Raw genomic sequence first — 16,170 nt, 5'->3', positions numbered from 1 at the left:
TGGTGGCGTATACAGTCATTCCAGAAAACATCGAGAAAGTGAAAAATGAATGGAAACAAATACGTATCCCAAATAACTTTGCATTAATATGTGACACGTAATCTGTTCACAAATATAAGGGAACTGAAGTTATAAAAACGATTTCAACATAGTGTATGATATATAAGTTTCTTCTCCAAAATATTCACTGTTTGCAGCAATACGATTTCTTTCCAGTTTTTATTGCTTCAGACATCCATGAAAGTCATTAGATGTCAGACGCATCAGTTGACATATTGTTCTACGTCTTACCATCCATTGCATGCTTAGTAGTTTCACATTTTATCTTGTACTCTTAGAATCCAAACTCGTTTTTTGCAACACATATGGCTAAGTATCAGTAACTTTCGAACGATTTTATGATAATTTTTCCGATGCCAAATACTTTGTTAGAACCGTATGCAAGGACGATTTTCCCAAACTCACATTATCTGTGATCATCTGGACAGCAAATGAGCGACCGAAAGGCACAAGAGATGGTACATTTTGAAAGTTTTAGTCAACATGATGACTTTTCGGAATTAGCAACTTAGGTGGCTCAGTTCATGTATTTATTGGGAAGAATACTATAGATCACATCAACGTTATGATTTACAGAGACTTTTACAGATGCTGAACAAATATTTTTAAAATATCACGCTAACTTTGACTAAAACATATTAAATTTCGGTGCATAGTTTACATTATAGCCAAATATCAACCTGGTTAAACAAATACAATGAGATGATAGCATATTAAAGAAATAAAAAAGTATTATAATTATATACTTTTTAGAATCAGGTGACCAACACAGACAGCCAATATATGCAGGTGTAGTTAATACTCGGAAAAATGAGACAGCGTGTCGTACAGAGTCTACACGCCAAACGTCAACATTTGCATCTTTGCCACCAGTTGCTAAATAGCTACCGTCTGGAGAAAACTGACAAAACCATAGATCAGAATCTCTTTGATGGTCCAAAGTTTGGATACAAAATGCTGGGAAATCTTGCCTAAATTGAGATTAAGAGTGAAAAATAGGATTATATTACAATGAGCTGTTAGGGCTCATGATATAATGATTTTGGCTGGAACTTTCGAATAAAAGGCAACACTGAAAAACTTTATTAAGGTAACCAACTATGAATTTCCTACTGAAAGATATCCAGAAGTCTTACTGCCAAACTGTAACAACCTAACACTAGTAGCATATTTGATCGTTGGCTAGCGTTAGAATCAAGGATATGCGTCAATTAGATGTTTCTATTATCCACTTCGTTCCTCTTCAAGGCCTACCAAATATGTCATTGTCAACCAGTCATACGTAACATAAAACCCGACACGTGCATCTGTTCAAGTTCTCATAATTCATTAGCACAGCGAGATAAAATTATTTTAAGATGAATCCCAAGATAGTAGTCCCGAAATAGACGAGCGATGCCTCGAATATACCTATGGCCAAATACTAGTACCCACGAATGTCCTCTATTATTGATGGCCATGTTCCACATCTGTAAAGCGGAACAGGGCGAATTGCTGAGTAGCAAATCCATCTTTTGTTTGACATATGGATATCTCACCTACTCCACGAGTGACGCAAGTTGTTGATGGTCAATTTAGTGTACTAAGTTCGTGTTGAAATTTCGTTAACCACCAGCCCATCATGACTGGTGAAATTTCCGAAATAGGTGAAACGGTTGCTGCACTCGACTACTTCACTCAGTATCATTAGTCTGGGCTCTGATGCAGGCCAACACTGAATTGAAATTTTGAATTTGAAGGAGAGAATCTCATCTCAAACACGATTGTATGTTGCTTAAGATAGTTATAGGACTCTGTAATTTGTTGGCAGAGTCTTCTGTTAGAGCAAGTGAGGTGTTAGTAACTTAATATAATTCATTAACCAGGTATAGCTTTATGTACTTGGCCTTCTGTAGAATATAAGCTGTAAGAGCTAGCTGACAAAGCTCAATTAGGTGCAACAGAGTCTGAACATACGATCAAATGATTGGTGGTAGTGTTTTTATCAATAGGCTACTACTAGACAAAGGCAACTGAAATCATCCGGCTAATCAAACCACAGTAGGTGAGGAGGAGTATGAATATTCTATTCGAGGTTCGGTTACTGAGTCATTGCACAACCGAGAACAAGATAGTATGGATTAAATTATAGATAGAACTGTTTTCCCTTGATTAAGTTATTAAATGTGAGCTTTTATAAAAAGTAATTACTGAAGGCAATTACATAATGATAAAATGTGTCATTTTATGGCAATAGTTTAAGTTAATAAATGTCCTTATATGTTATGAAGAATTAATACAGATATTGCACACTGATTAGGGGCGTCGAATTCTACCTAATATGTGACGGACTCCACTTTGAATAGTTAGGTAGTGTCATTAAACTTTATGTAATAAATTCAGTTGATATTTGGTTTTACGACTGTGTACATGATTACTGATTTATTGATAGATATGATGGAAGAAATGGAACGTTTTAGAAAATTGGAGAAAAATTATGCTGAAAACGTACCAAAAACACTACTGAATTACGATGTTTAATAAGAATATGGTTTGCTTATTTTGAAGTCATTAAATAAAAATTAGTGAATGCGGTAGACAGTCAAAGTAAATATAACATAACGAACTATCTCTAGTCTAATAAATCAGACGGTGGGCTACACTACTTTAGTGTCTGGGAACAAAAGCCGTGAATTAACCCGTTTCACGTCACTTTACTGGATCAGTCAGGGGTTTTCAACCACTAGACATTGTTCAAAAAGTCAATCACTGTATTTCTGATACCATTCATAGCTAAGTATCGGGCGATAACGTTGTTATGCAATAAAACAAACGGTTTGTATAAATAATTACATGCCACACGAATGACGCTGTAGTAATGATATATTATGTATATCAGTTTGGACACCCATCGGAGGATTATGAAATATGCATGAAGCCAACTGTGCACGAACAGATTCATTGATCAACTCTTCTAGTCTCCCAGGTGGTAACATTGTCTGTGCTGGTATAAAGGCTTGTATTCGATTGATAAGTTGTAAACGACTCCCAGCATCTACTCCAGCCCAACCACCTGCTTGTGCTTGGAGTTCAACAGCAGTTCTACACATCAAACAACTAAAATTTGAAGAAAATCGTCGAAAAAAACTAAATAAGTTAAAGATATAAAACAGTTAAGGAATATAGCTGATTGTTATAGGTCTGAGATTAGGAGATTACAACTTATACTTTACAGGCCGACCGAATAACTGAGACGTCTAGTGAGTGACACAGATTGAACTGATACAAAACTAAGTGGTTTAAAGGGTTAGATAACATTGCTTAGTGCAAGATACTACAGTTAACTGAAAAAAATAAGTATTTTATAGGTAATTAATGACAAGCAGCTTGACCTACGCGATAGAACTAAAAAATTCCATGAAGTGTTTAAGTTTATCTGAGTGTCATCAGCAACAAGAAGCACCATGTCTATGAGAAAGTGAATAAGCGTAAAGAAAACATGTCAGAACTTATCGCGATTTTGGCTTAGTTTATGTTTAATTCTGCTGCTGTCTTGACGCGGTGGTCGGCTTGCCTATCGTGATGACCCAACCGAGCTACATTGTCTGGAAAACATGTTCCTGTAGGTTCTACCATGCCAGGCAGGTCGATTGGAGACTAAAAGCAGCAACTCAAGTTCTGAGGGCGAAGTCTTACCGCTGACTGTAGAGGTATGTGACAGCAGTGAGGTGTTTCCCTTGGACAACCAGCATGACAACGATGCTGCCTTCCCACAAGGAGGGGTGGGGTTAGAAAAGGTCGACCTTAAAAATGTCACACCTCACCTTACCTCACGGATTTCCGTCTCCGGCGGTAAGGCCCTTTGAAGAACGGAGCTAACACATTAAAAACCTTCCACGAAAAGGCCGTGCGCGACCGGCCTCAAGCAGTTGTCCCTTGGGCTCTGTGGTCACGCTCCTAGGTCTTTAAGACCGACATTAGTCCAATTTCCTTTTCAGGTTCCTCAAGAAATACCCTTCCACCGTGTGGGCAGCCGGGAAGTGACATCAGCCCTCATACCCGTAACACCACACAAGATCAAGTTGGTCACATTCAAATCCTTCCTACACCTACTAATAACTCTCTTATCTTCATGACTAACCCTTCTCACGTCCGTTTATCACCTCTCACCACTAGGGAAAACGACTCGAGTCCTAGGGCAGAACTAGCTCTCTTAGACTGGATCCCAGTAGACAATCGTTTGTGCGCTGTCCGACTGAACGGAACAGTAAAGACTCGGAAAGATAGAGACACTCTTCGTCGTCTCTGCCCATTCTCTCACTGACTGAAGCTCACATGATTTAAAAGATGAGTTTTACAAAAAGCGTTCCGACCTTCTCCAAAAAGCTAGGCGCTCTGATGTAGTAATAGTGGCTGGTGACTTTAATACTCAAGTAGGTAAACTAGGCGAAAGGGAAAGACATCTGGGTGGATCTTATAGTGTCGTGGCTCAAAGAACAGATAATGGCGGCCGTCTGTTGCAGCTATGCTCAGATAACCGCCTGTTTCTTGCAAATACTAACTTTAAGCATAAGTAAAAACATCTTTTAACACGGTAACCCCCTAATTCGTCCCAACGTTGGACCCAAATAGATCACATCGCTATCAGCCACCGATGGAGGGGCTCAATAGAAGACTGTCGCTCATTCTGGAGCACATGCTCTTGTGTGAGCGCGTATTTGTCTGCGTCTTACTGGACGTAGGAAAGATGCTGCAAGGAAACGCCTTAGGGCCCTACTTAATGATAGTCAAGCTAAGAGTATATTTCAGGAACAACTAGGAAAACAGTTAGGCAGCCATGTATGTGATGTCCACCCAGAGGCAGCATGGAATGATATCCGAAAAGATGTGGAAACGGCAATGATATCTGCTAGTACGGTAAACCACAAGGTCAGGGAGAAACACTGGATCTCAGCAGCATCTACCGCACTGATAGATGCTCAAAAACTCATTCCATCTGGCTCTGAACATAAGGAAGAGCAGAGTCAGCTTAAGCGCAAGCTGATAAGCCTACGCAATGATCGTGAACAGTAGTGGGTAGCGAAAAAAAGAGAGATGGAAAAGGCAGCGGCAATAGGTAATAGCAGACAATTGTTCAGACTTATTAAGGAAATCGGTATTAGGAAACCGACTGTTAGCGAGACACTCTCAGAGAAAGATGGACATATTATACATTCTCAATCCAGGAGATTGGATCGATGGGCAGAACACTTCAGGGATCAGTCCAACTGGCCTTCAGCCACACTTCGGTTTCGCACGATCTCCAGTCGACCTGAATAGCAAGTTAATGTAAGTCCTCCGAGGGAGAGCAGCAGGCCCTGACAGGTTTACTCCTGAGATTTTTAAGGATGGTGGTCCAGTATTAGCAGTGAGACTGACTGAGGTCTTAGGTAGAATTTGGGAACTGGACGTAATCCCATCTGACTGGTCTCAATCACTGATTGTGCCAGTCTATAAGAAAGGACAAAAGTCCTCTTGTGACAATCACAAAGGAATTAGTTTGACTAATATAGTGTCTAAAATATCAGCTTCCATAATTATTCGACGCCTAACTAAAACTTGTGAAGAGCAGACTAGTGAAAACCAAGCTGGTTTTCGGCCTGGACGTGGTTGTATAGACCATATATTCACACTACGTCAGGTCCTAGGACATAGGAACACATTCAGACGCCCCACAATGGTAGTATTTCTCGACCATAAGGCGGCATTCGACTCTGTTGATCGTGAGGTTCTATGGCAGTGTTTGTCACTGAAAGGAGTACCAAAGAAGTACATTAACCTTGTAAAGGCTCTCTACTCGAACACAACTGGTCGAGTGCTTATGGCAAAATGTCATCAGAATTGATTACCTCAAGTGGTGTTCGTCAGGGTTGTCCGCTCTCTCCATTCTTGTTTAACTTTATCGTAGACATGCTTTCAGAGATAACACTTTCCTCATCTGAATTTCCAAGGGTTGAACTTCTACCTGACAAAATGCAGTCTTATGACCACTCTAAGCAACAATGCAAGCATGTTCGGCATGCGATTCTCCCCCTCGAAATGCAAAATGTTGCTTTAGGATTGGGTTGCATCGACACTCGAACTAATGATAGGGAGTGAAGTAGTTGAGCGTGTCGACCGCTTCACTTATCTTGGAAGTCTCATCAGCCCTTGTGGTTTGGTGTGTGACGAAATCTCAGCACGGATACAGAAGGCTCGACCAGCTTTTGCCAACTTGCGTCATTTATGGAGTAGGCGAGATATCCGTCTACCAACCAAAGGACGTGTTTACTGAGCAGCAGTTCGTTCCGTCATACTTTATGGCAGTGAAACATGGCTAGTAAGAGCAGAGGATATTCGTAAGTTACTAGTATTCGACCATAGATGTCTTCGAAACATTACTCGTATATCCTGGGACCATCGAGTAAGTAACGCAGTTGTTAGGAAACGGGTACTAGGTAAGGATGGCAAATCAATTGATGAAGTAGTGAAACTTGATCATTTGAGATGGCTGAGACACGTGTTACGTATGCCCAACCACTGACTGCCCCGATGTGCGATGCTTTCTGATGGAGTAGGTTGGAAGAAAGCTAGGGGCGGCCAGACCAAAACATGGCACAAGTCCATGAAGTCACTGACAAGTGAACTGAGTCATGTTGGTAGGTGTAGACTACCTGGTTGGGGACCGCGAGATGATAGCAACCGATGGTTAGAGACCCTGAATGACATGGCTCAAAATCGTTTGCAATGGCATAGGTGCATACACTCTTTGTGTTCTCCCAAATTCTAATCTTCTGAATTCTTCATGTCCCTTTTTTCCTCTTTCCAAATTTATTTCACTCGATTATACTCCTTGAATAATATCTTCAAACCCTAATCTTTCCGATTACTGCTTATACTCTTGCTACCTCTACCACTACGGGATTTGAATAGACAACCGCATCTCCGTGCTAATGTGGTGTAACAACTCGAACTGATGTACGTACGTACGATTATTTATTTATTATTATTTTAGCACATAGATATTGGTACAAGGAGGCACCAAATACATATGCGCCACACAGATTTTGTTTGATATGTGTGAGGGCTGTGATACTGACCGGGTGCCCAAATCGAAGCAGGTGGTGTTCTTAGAGCCTTCGACCTGAAGGTCTGATCTACAAGGCAGTGGAGAAACGTCAGATGATGCAGTCCCATGGTAGCCGGTGATCAATAGTTGGTTCATACGCCATTTGTTCCATCAGGATCCTATAGCCCATGTGTATCATTGGTTCGGAATCAGGGTTTTCAAACTCCCCTAAGTGAACTCTCCATGTCCACCAACCCGGTTAAAGCGCCGGACATTCGCTTCTCGTCCTTCCAACTTGGTAAACAACAGTAATGCCACGAGAAGACAGAGAGTAGGACTTCCCTGGCAATGGCTGTATACGTGTGGTCGTGTGAGAGCATTGCGAGGAGAGAGGACTCTCCCCACTCTCGGCTGTACCAGGGCATTTGGGGGCACGTACGTTGTTACTGACTGACTTAATTCTTCATTTTACTTTTAAAGTTCCCTGTGTTTAGTATCATCTATCCAACCTTACTTACTATGCTTATATGTATTTGACCACTTTTAATGTTATTTCTCATTTTTATTTGAAGTTGACTTACGTCGCTTTATTTCAATATATGAATTGCGTTTAATTAGGTACTCAGGTTCTTTAGCTGTAGATGTGCTATTTGCTTTCACCATTGATCATTATTGCTTGTTCTGGACTACTTTAGAATGTCATTGGATATTCGGGGAACTTCATGGATGTATAGTAGCCTTTATACGAAATCAATTCAATACAATGACGAGTTACAGAAGACATTTCCTCTTCAAAAAAAACCTATGATTATTCTTAGAAGCCTCATATATACACAATAATCTCATTAAACAAAACGAAAGGTTAGGAATACTTTTCAGAAACGCAGATATTTATAGTTTGACATAATTATTAGGATGACAGACATAAATCTTGAAAAAAAAAACATTTAGCTACATTTTATAAGACAGAAAATTAATATGTAGACATGTTTCCAGTACAAAACAAACATATCAAATGTGGATACGCTTATTGACTAACGCAGTTATACAAGCAGTAAGCACATAGATATTAAAACTAGCATTTGATAAGTCAAGGGAAAAAATAGTCAACAGACAGGGAAAAACAAAGCAGAATCTATATTAAAAATATGTATCGGTCCGATTTGTCACTTTCTGTTAACAAAACGAGGAAATCAACAAGAGGATAATCTCTAGTAGCAGAGAATGGTTAAAAAGGAAGTAAGATTTTCTTAAAAATCGATCCTGCGAAATTGTCAAAAATATGGGGAAATATTGTACTGACAACTTTTAAGATACAGGGAACGAATGTATATGACCTACTATTGTGAATGGCTTTTGACCTCTTTCCTTTATTAATCGATCAACGTTATGTTAAGGGTATCAAGTGGAATATATTCACCTCCCCTCACAGCTAAATAACTATTGACTTCATATCCTGATGGATCTTATTCTTCATCACGTCTACGCTAACCAGAATAGCATGTCTACGTTTTGCTTACAAACAGCGATCGGAATAAATTGAGTAGAATCACTTGAAGTTCCCGAATTTCAGTGAATATCCCAGTCAATTTGAATAATAACTCTAGATCTTCAATCTTAAATATTACTATAATTTATGCACCAAAGCTACAATCTGATCTCAACCTTTAGATTAGGTTATTTGTGAATAATAGGGAAGTAAAATGTGGTTAATGTTCAGATAAACTACTCTTTAATGTGTTCTCATGAGCACTTCAGTTGGTTGGTTTCGGAATGAATTATTGATCCATCTTAACGGTTTCACCTAATGTTTACATTTTAGACCGAAATAAAATAACTATTCTTGGTTCTTTGTATTGCTTTCGCTTTTACTACCCAACATTATCAAGGCTTACTGGGATGAGTTTGCAAGTATTCTGAAGCTATCAAAATCTAACCTCTTCTGGTTTTTAGCTAAAAGTTGTTACTAAGGTTTTTACGACAAACTAGAAAAGATGGCAAGATACTTCATGATGCAAGTTTCTCTACAAATTTAGTAAGTGCTACACTATTTATTCTTTTCAATATAACCCAAATATGATTTTTCTGCCTAGTAAGGCGAAGGATGTGCTCTTACGGAAGCATGATGGATTTTCAAATATGAACCCTAGAAGAGACGTTAAAGTCCTACTGATATCTTCCGACGATGGTGTGTCAATATTTGGGCATCGTAGATACCATTTCAGGATCTAAGGGAAGACAAAGAAAGGATGCACTTGGATCATTGTGAACAATCTTAAGCCATGCCATCCAAAGTTTCCAACTAATGGTGATGATAATCACCCGAACCACAACCAGGTAGTCTGCACCTGCCCATATGGCTCAGTTCAATAGCAATGCCAACTAAAACACATGAACAAGCATTTGAAAAGTTGCTAAATATTTTGCGAGAAACTAAATTTTTAATATGTAAAACAATATCCCCATTACCTGGCCAAAGTATGTACTCGCTCTGTATTACGTTGCATAGGTGTAATACGATTACGTAGAAGAGTAACGGCAGGCATTACTTCATTGGCTTCCAAATTTTCCAGAAACTGTTGTTCTAATATCAAAAATCGGACTTCTTCAACACTATTTAGATCCCCTATCATGGGTGCTAACTTGTCTATTGCGGCTTCAGCCTATTTAAATGATAAAGGGATAATTGGTGTAAAAGAATTTTTTCGTACAGCTGCTTTTTTATAAGTCGAAATAATAACCAAACAGAAAAAAGCTGTGCCTTGCTCCTTTATTACCACTAATCACTTTAAACTAAAGATAACACTCGGCTACATAAATATTGGTAGTTAACTTTGGAAACTAATGAAGGGCTGTTTACAACACAATTTAACACTGCCGTGAATCTCTGCGATTAAGTTAATGAAGATTTCCCTACGACTATTCATCAATCCAGATAATTAGTTTGCTAGAATAAAACGAAAGCTCTTGAGTCAGTATTGAAAAAACATCTGAAAATGTACAGAAACTTTGAGCCGAACTTAGTGATGAGTGTTACTGAAGGTCTCCGTAAGAGATGAAGATGGTCAGTGCAATGCTTTGTTGTCTTATACATCCAAAGGAAATAGTTTCCCACACACAAAATAACTACACTTACTTAACCTCGAATTTCCCGAGAATATAGCTTGATTTATTGAATGATATCCATATTTATATCGATTAAAAACAAGTTTAAAATCATTGGCTTTAAAATTAACAGGACTCGTCTAATTTTTTCGGCATTACGAGTGTAGCTAGTAAGATCAGTGTGATTGAGATGTTAGGTCTGATTAGATTCACAACCAAACAGAACAACTGTTTCTGAACTGGAATGCTCATTATGAATACAATTATAGAAGTGAGAAATACAAGTGGCGTCACAAACTTTATACGTAAGTATCATGATTGTAATTAAAGGAAAAAATCTGTTGATAATTGCTAGATTTAATTTATGAGTATTAATGCGTTGTTTTAGAAAAATGTGGTGGTTACAAGCATCCCAAAGCCTAATTATCCGATGTTCTATTAATGGTTCTCTAAATTCCCTTACAACAGATACTAAGTAGTCTTAATCACCAGGATATGGTGTAACAATTGTATTAAAGTACATGATCTAACTAGACGAAGTTTAATTAAGACACAAAGTTGTAACTTTCTCCAGAAACCCAACTAAAATATGCGAACGTGCTAAAGCTGTTGTCAGTGATTTTACATGTACATTAGTAGCATTCATTGCATAGAATACTATGGGGATCACAACGATTGAAAACGCAACTTTCGAATTAATACTCTGACTCTCCTAGATTATTATCCTTCCCAACTTGATCTCTCTCATCTCATGCTATTCTTAGATTGAAATACAAAAGATAATGTATGAAATGCACAGTAAATAAAGGGGAGTCTACTGAAAAATACACTTTTCCAAAGTAGAATTGACGATAAAATGCATCTGAAGTTTTCCATCTTATACCTACTGATCGCATCAAGTAGTTGTCTAAGGTTCGTACCAAATTTATTGTTGGGGTTACAAATAATCAAACCACTACTAATCTAAGTGGGAAAATAGAACAATGATAAACCGGTTATATTCCCAGTTTAATACAAGTAACTTGACTAATTGGGTTTCACCATTTATAAAAAATATCAAGCTAACAGAACAAAAGCCGAGTTTTGTAGGGAAACCGCGGGAGAATGACTTACATCAAGCCATCTACCTTCCAAAATAGCATGACGCAACTCTGTTGCATCATTGTGTTCCAAGGTGATCCCAGACTCTCTGGAAAGCTGTGTATATGTGCCACTGAAGTGTGTTAATATATAATAATATCATACTTAAATCCCTTGTCACAAAGATACTGGCCTATAAGGCGTAGCATTTCCTCATCACGAACTGAAAGACTCCTTGATCTAGCAATAATGAGGTCGTTTTTAATTGCAGCAACGCCATTGAACTGGCCATATAGAATATCACCGTTTTGCTCCAGCATAACTTCAACCTATGGTGGACTACGGTGAGCCCTACTAATGAAATAGGATATAAGATATACGGGCAAACTGTCGGTCAACAGCTGATCCGCAGTTCCTTTGTTAGTTTAAACGAGTGTCGAGTGTTCAATACCTAATTTCATTTGAAATTAGTTTAGCACAGATTCAGATTTGTGTAGTAAGGACAGAAGGTCTACGGCCTATGTTATTCTTTTTCTAGTATGCTTCTGTGAGTGTCAAGTCTTCTCTCTCGAGAGTCAATTGAGGGTGCGGACACCACTGCTTCGGGCAGCAGGTCCCAAGTATTGATGACTCGGTGTGAAAACCTGTATGCAACGGGTAGTTTGTTCATTGTTGGCTTTTCTACTCGCCTGCTATGTCCTTTGAGAATTTCCGATCTAGTGGGAAGAAAAAGAGGGAACAAGTTAGGTCCGAAACCATTTCTCAGTATTCTGTAAATCAAAATTAGATCTCCCCTTAATCTGCGGTAGGATAGATTAAAGAGGTCCAGCTTTTCAAGCTGCTCTCTGTATGGTAAACCTTGAAGTTCTGGAAATCCCCTCTGCACTTTTTCTAGGATATCCGAGTCACCTTTTAAACAGGGGCTTGCAGCCTGAACCCGGTTCTCAAGCTTAGTTTTCACTAAGGATGTGTATACTGTGGTGAACATGGTAGTATCTAACTTAACGAACGTCCGTTTTACAGCCCAGAGGGTTCGAAAACCTCAGCTGCGATCTTCCGGCAATTGGCCGTCGTCTTAAGATCATGATTCACTGTCACCCCTAGATCCTTATGAGACCGGACCACAGGGAATAGCACTTCCCCTATGTTGTACCTATTAACCTCCGAATCCCCAAAGTGCATTTAGACACACTTTTCCGCGTTTATAGGCATCAGCCACTCTTCAGACCAGCTAATCATTTTATTTAAGTCTACCTGAAGAGCACATGCGTCTGTGTCTCCAGTTACTTCTCGCGAGATTTTTAAATCGTCAGCGTATAATAACATTGGAGACTGTACTATACTTGTAAGATCATTAACATACATTATAAAAAGTAAAGGACCTAGGACGGAACCTTGAGGTACCACACTAGGTACTGGTCTCCAGATGGGGCACTTGGAATTTATTCTCACTTTCTGTCTACGACCTACTAGGAAATCCTTAATCGATTTTAAGAGAGGTCCGGCAATACCAAGGTTTTCCAACTTCAATAGCAGTCTATAAGTTGGCACCTTGTCAAAAGCCTTACTGAAATCTATGCAAACAACATCCACTGAGTTTCCGTTGTCTGGCGCATTAATCCAGAACTCCCTAGCTATAAGGAGGTTCGTTGTACAGGATAGACCCTTCCTAAAACCATGTTGTGCCATGTTCAGCAAGTTATTGGTTTCCATAAATGCCGTTATGGTCCGTTTCATTATTCTTTCCAGTATTTTAATTACAACACCGGTGAGGCTTACGGGTCTGTAATTCGATGGAACTTGTTGTGGACCTGTTTTATGTATAGGAGTGACGACTGCGTCCTTCCAGACCATAGGTAACACACCTTGGTCAAGTGACGTTTTGAATATCACAGTCAGTGGGCTGCGATATATTGGGCAATATGTCTCAAGATTTTGGGGTGTAGTTCATCTGGTCCTGTTGACTTCTCCATGTTTAGGGTGCTAAGAGCCTTAAGCACATCGTTTTGGTCGAAGTCCACGGTGAGCAGCTGGTTTGTTGACTCTGTAATTGGGTCTGGTTCTTTCTCTAAAGGAGGTTCCTGAGTGAAAACTGCCCCAAAGTAGTCAGCCATAACCTCAGCTTTTTCCTGATCTTCCTCTATCATTTCAGATTCACTGCCATCTTTAATTAGGTTGGGAATCCAATAATGCATCCTTGTTCTGTAGTTTATATACGAGAATATTCTCTTAGGCTGCTTGAATTCAGATTGTGTCAACTGCATTTCATATTTTCTTTGAGCTTCTGGAATTATTGTTATACACTTGTTTCTTACCGATTTGTAGCGTTAAATCGTACCTGCTGTACCAAGGCGGATGGCAAAATCTCAACATTTCTTTTTTTGTCTTAGTAAATGTCGAATATCCTGGCCTATCCAGGGATGTCCGTGCTTCTTTTTCTTTGGGACTGTCCAGGGTATATATGGTTACCCGATTTTATAACTGCCTGAAATAAGTACATGCCTCTCTTACTGACATCCTTGAGTCAATTTCTCAGTTTTCAGCCGGTGCCTTTGAGTCGATTGCCTCCATATCTGCCTTCCATATATTAGGACGGGCCGGCGCAACTGTTCGACATGCAATCTCAGCCATCAATTTGAATAAGATAACTGCATGGACACTTCTTCCTAGTAGTGGGAGGAAAGTTATTTGACCAAAGTTATCACCGTATGTGAAGACTAAATCTAAAAACGAAGAAGAGTTTTTAAGTCATATCTTGTGGGATTTATAATGTGTTGGAATAAAGCTAATTCAATCGAGGTTTCTAACAGTTTGCGATCGAACGATGTTATCGATGACCCTACTTCTAAGTTAACCCAGTTTATATACAGTGCATTAAAGTCGCCTACTACAAGGCTTTTACCCTTGTTACACCAGGACTTAAGTTTACTTAGGAGACAATCACTCGCTACACATTCTGGACTGCGATATACTACAACTAAGTCAATATCTTTCCGTCTACATTTCAGCTTATATCGCACCAGTTCACATGTCCCCGAAACATGCTCCACTGTCACAGTTACTCCTATGGTTAGGGTACTTTTTGCTTATGGGATAAGCCTGCCTCCCCTACGGTTTAATCTATCAGGCCTACTTGTTAAAAAACCACTCAACCGAATTTCATTATCTAACACTTCTGATGTTAGCCAAGTTTCTGAGACAGCAAAAACATCCGGTTTTTTATCCACCATTGGCTTGAGCTCCGCCATTTTATTTAGTAGGCCGCGAGCATTTTTGTAGCACCTACTGTAAAAATAAATATTAAAAAATATGTGCTCCTTAAGCTAATACAAACCAATCTTGAGACATGATTCAAGTAACCCCACAATTTATGAAGAGGAGATAATGTGGGTTTGTGTAATCCTAGTTACGTTCTAGTATGGATGAAAGACATAAGGGCTTGAGTTTGTACTGATAATAAATTTCTCATACATCGAATGTTGTTATGAATAGCTCTGTGTAAGAGACTGTCACCGTGTATTTAGCCTGAGTTTCACTCAGACATCTTGATATTGTCAGTAGTCAGATCGCACACTGATCTCGAATTCGTGAACATTTCATATACTCTAGTAAGTTTTTCGTTGCAAAGTTTATGAAAGATAAATGGCTGCCTATTAGTTACGAGTTTGTAATCAAATCATTTATGGGTTTACTATAAGACTCCATCTGCCGAGATGTAGTTCCAAAGGAACAGACAGTTTGTAGTGGAAAAGTAAGTCTCGGAAATAAACAATAAAAAAGTCTCTGATATGGATACAGAACTCGCTAGTTTTATTTTACACATTCTACCTGAAGGCTCTAGGTCCAGTACTGGTACACAAAACGATAAGTCGTTAGTCAGTACCTCGTTGCAGCATTCTACATATATTTTTGCATATTAAGGTATTCTTTTTGTGTTCCCTCGCATATAAACATGTCGAAGCTTAGTCCTGCTTTGAAGACATTGACTCTAACAGACGCATTGTGATAGACCTACGTGTACAGTTCCTCGCAGGAGTGAAGGCGATGCCGCGCCAGTTCAAAAGGTACCTTACACCTAGTATGTTTATTATTGATGTTTATGAACCTCACGACATTATGTAAAGTCCACTCTCAAACATAGAATTGTAATGGAATTGCAACACGGTTCAACAACAGACATTTCGCCATGTATAGGGAGAGTCACTGGTAGAATAACTTTCGACGGGGGCCTCTTTAGATGGACGGTCTATACTTTAAGCCAATATTCCATGAGTATCCTGAACTATACAAAGTACAACCGTAACTACCGTGTATAGCCTGCAATGTTACATATCACAATACGACTACTGAACCACCCATATTTCCAAAGGCGCTCGAACTACCTCCCGAAAAGTCGAGATCGGTTGAAAACAAGTTCGATCACCTGGTAAATATGGGAATAACATAGCGAACAAACAGCTCATGGGCACCTTTGTTGTATATGGTCACTAAAATGGATGGTATTAATTAGTGTCCAACTGGTGACTACCAGAGACTTATTGCGTAGACCACTCCAGTTCGCTCTTTATTGCTGCACACCAACGAGCTGAGAGATAACTTGAAAGGTAGGACTATCTCTTCCAAAACCGACCTATTTAAAGAGTGTAACTCAATTCTTAATTCTGCTAACGACAGTCAAAGACGAATGCTACCACTCCCTTTGAACTCTACCAGAATTTGAGTATGGCTTTCAGTTCAAGAAAAACTGCTTAAAGTTTCCAATGATTCATTGACATTGGATTTAAGGATTTGGAAATTATGCTCTCATATTTTGATGACGTTTACCTAGGAATCTCACAGCCAGCACCTGGACCTTGTTA

At 39.2% G+C, this 16,170-nt stretch overlaps 1 protein-coding gene across 3 annotated transcripts in view; it reads right to left on the bottom strand.

Annotated features, from left to right (window-relative positions):
* WDR26_1 (WD repeat-containing protein 26) overlaps nucleotides 1-11,745 on the bottom strand; it is a 30,951-nt gene extending 19,206 nt beyond the window's left edge. For 2 of the 3 annotated variants that reach the window (XM_051212382.1, XM_051212381.1), the window contains exons 1-5: nucleotides 11,477-11,745; nucleotides 11,345-11,444; nucleotides 9,596-9,789; nucleotides 2,893-3,156; nucleotides 807-1,031 (exon numbers count right to left, since the gene is read on the bottom strand). In XM_051212382.1, the coding sequence (XP_051072564.1) occupies nucleotides 807-1,031; nucleotides 2,893-3,156; nucleotides 9,596-9,789; nucleotides 11,345-11,444; nucleotides 11,477-11,631 (938 nt within the window). In that variant the 5' untranslated portion in view covers nucleotides 11,632-11,745. Of the gene's footprint in view, nucleotides 1-806; nucleotides 9,790-11,344; nucleotides 11,445-11,476 lie in introns of all 3 variants that reach the window. The other variant, XM_051212380.1, reaches the window with a different exon arrangement.
* Nucleotides 11,746-16,170: the final 4,425 nt, after the last annotated feature.

Source organism: Schistosoma haematobium, chromosome ZW (assembly GCF_000699445.3).
Source record: "Schistosoma haematobium chromosome ZW, whole genome shotgun sequence".
Classification (NCBI taxonomy): domain Eukaryota; kingdom Metazoa; phylum Platyhelminthes; class Trematoda; order Strigeidida; family Schistosomatidae; genus Schistosoma; species Schistosoma haematobium.
The sequence above is the reverse complement of the archived record's forward strand: the minus strand, read 5'-3'. Positions and strand labels throughout refer to the sequence as shown.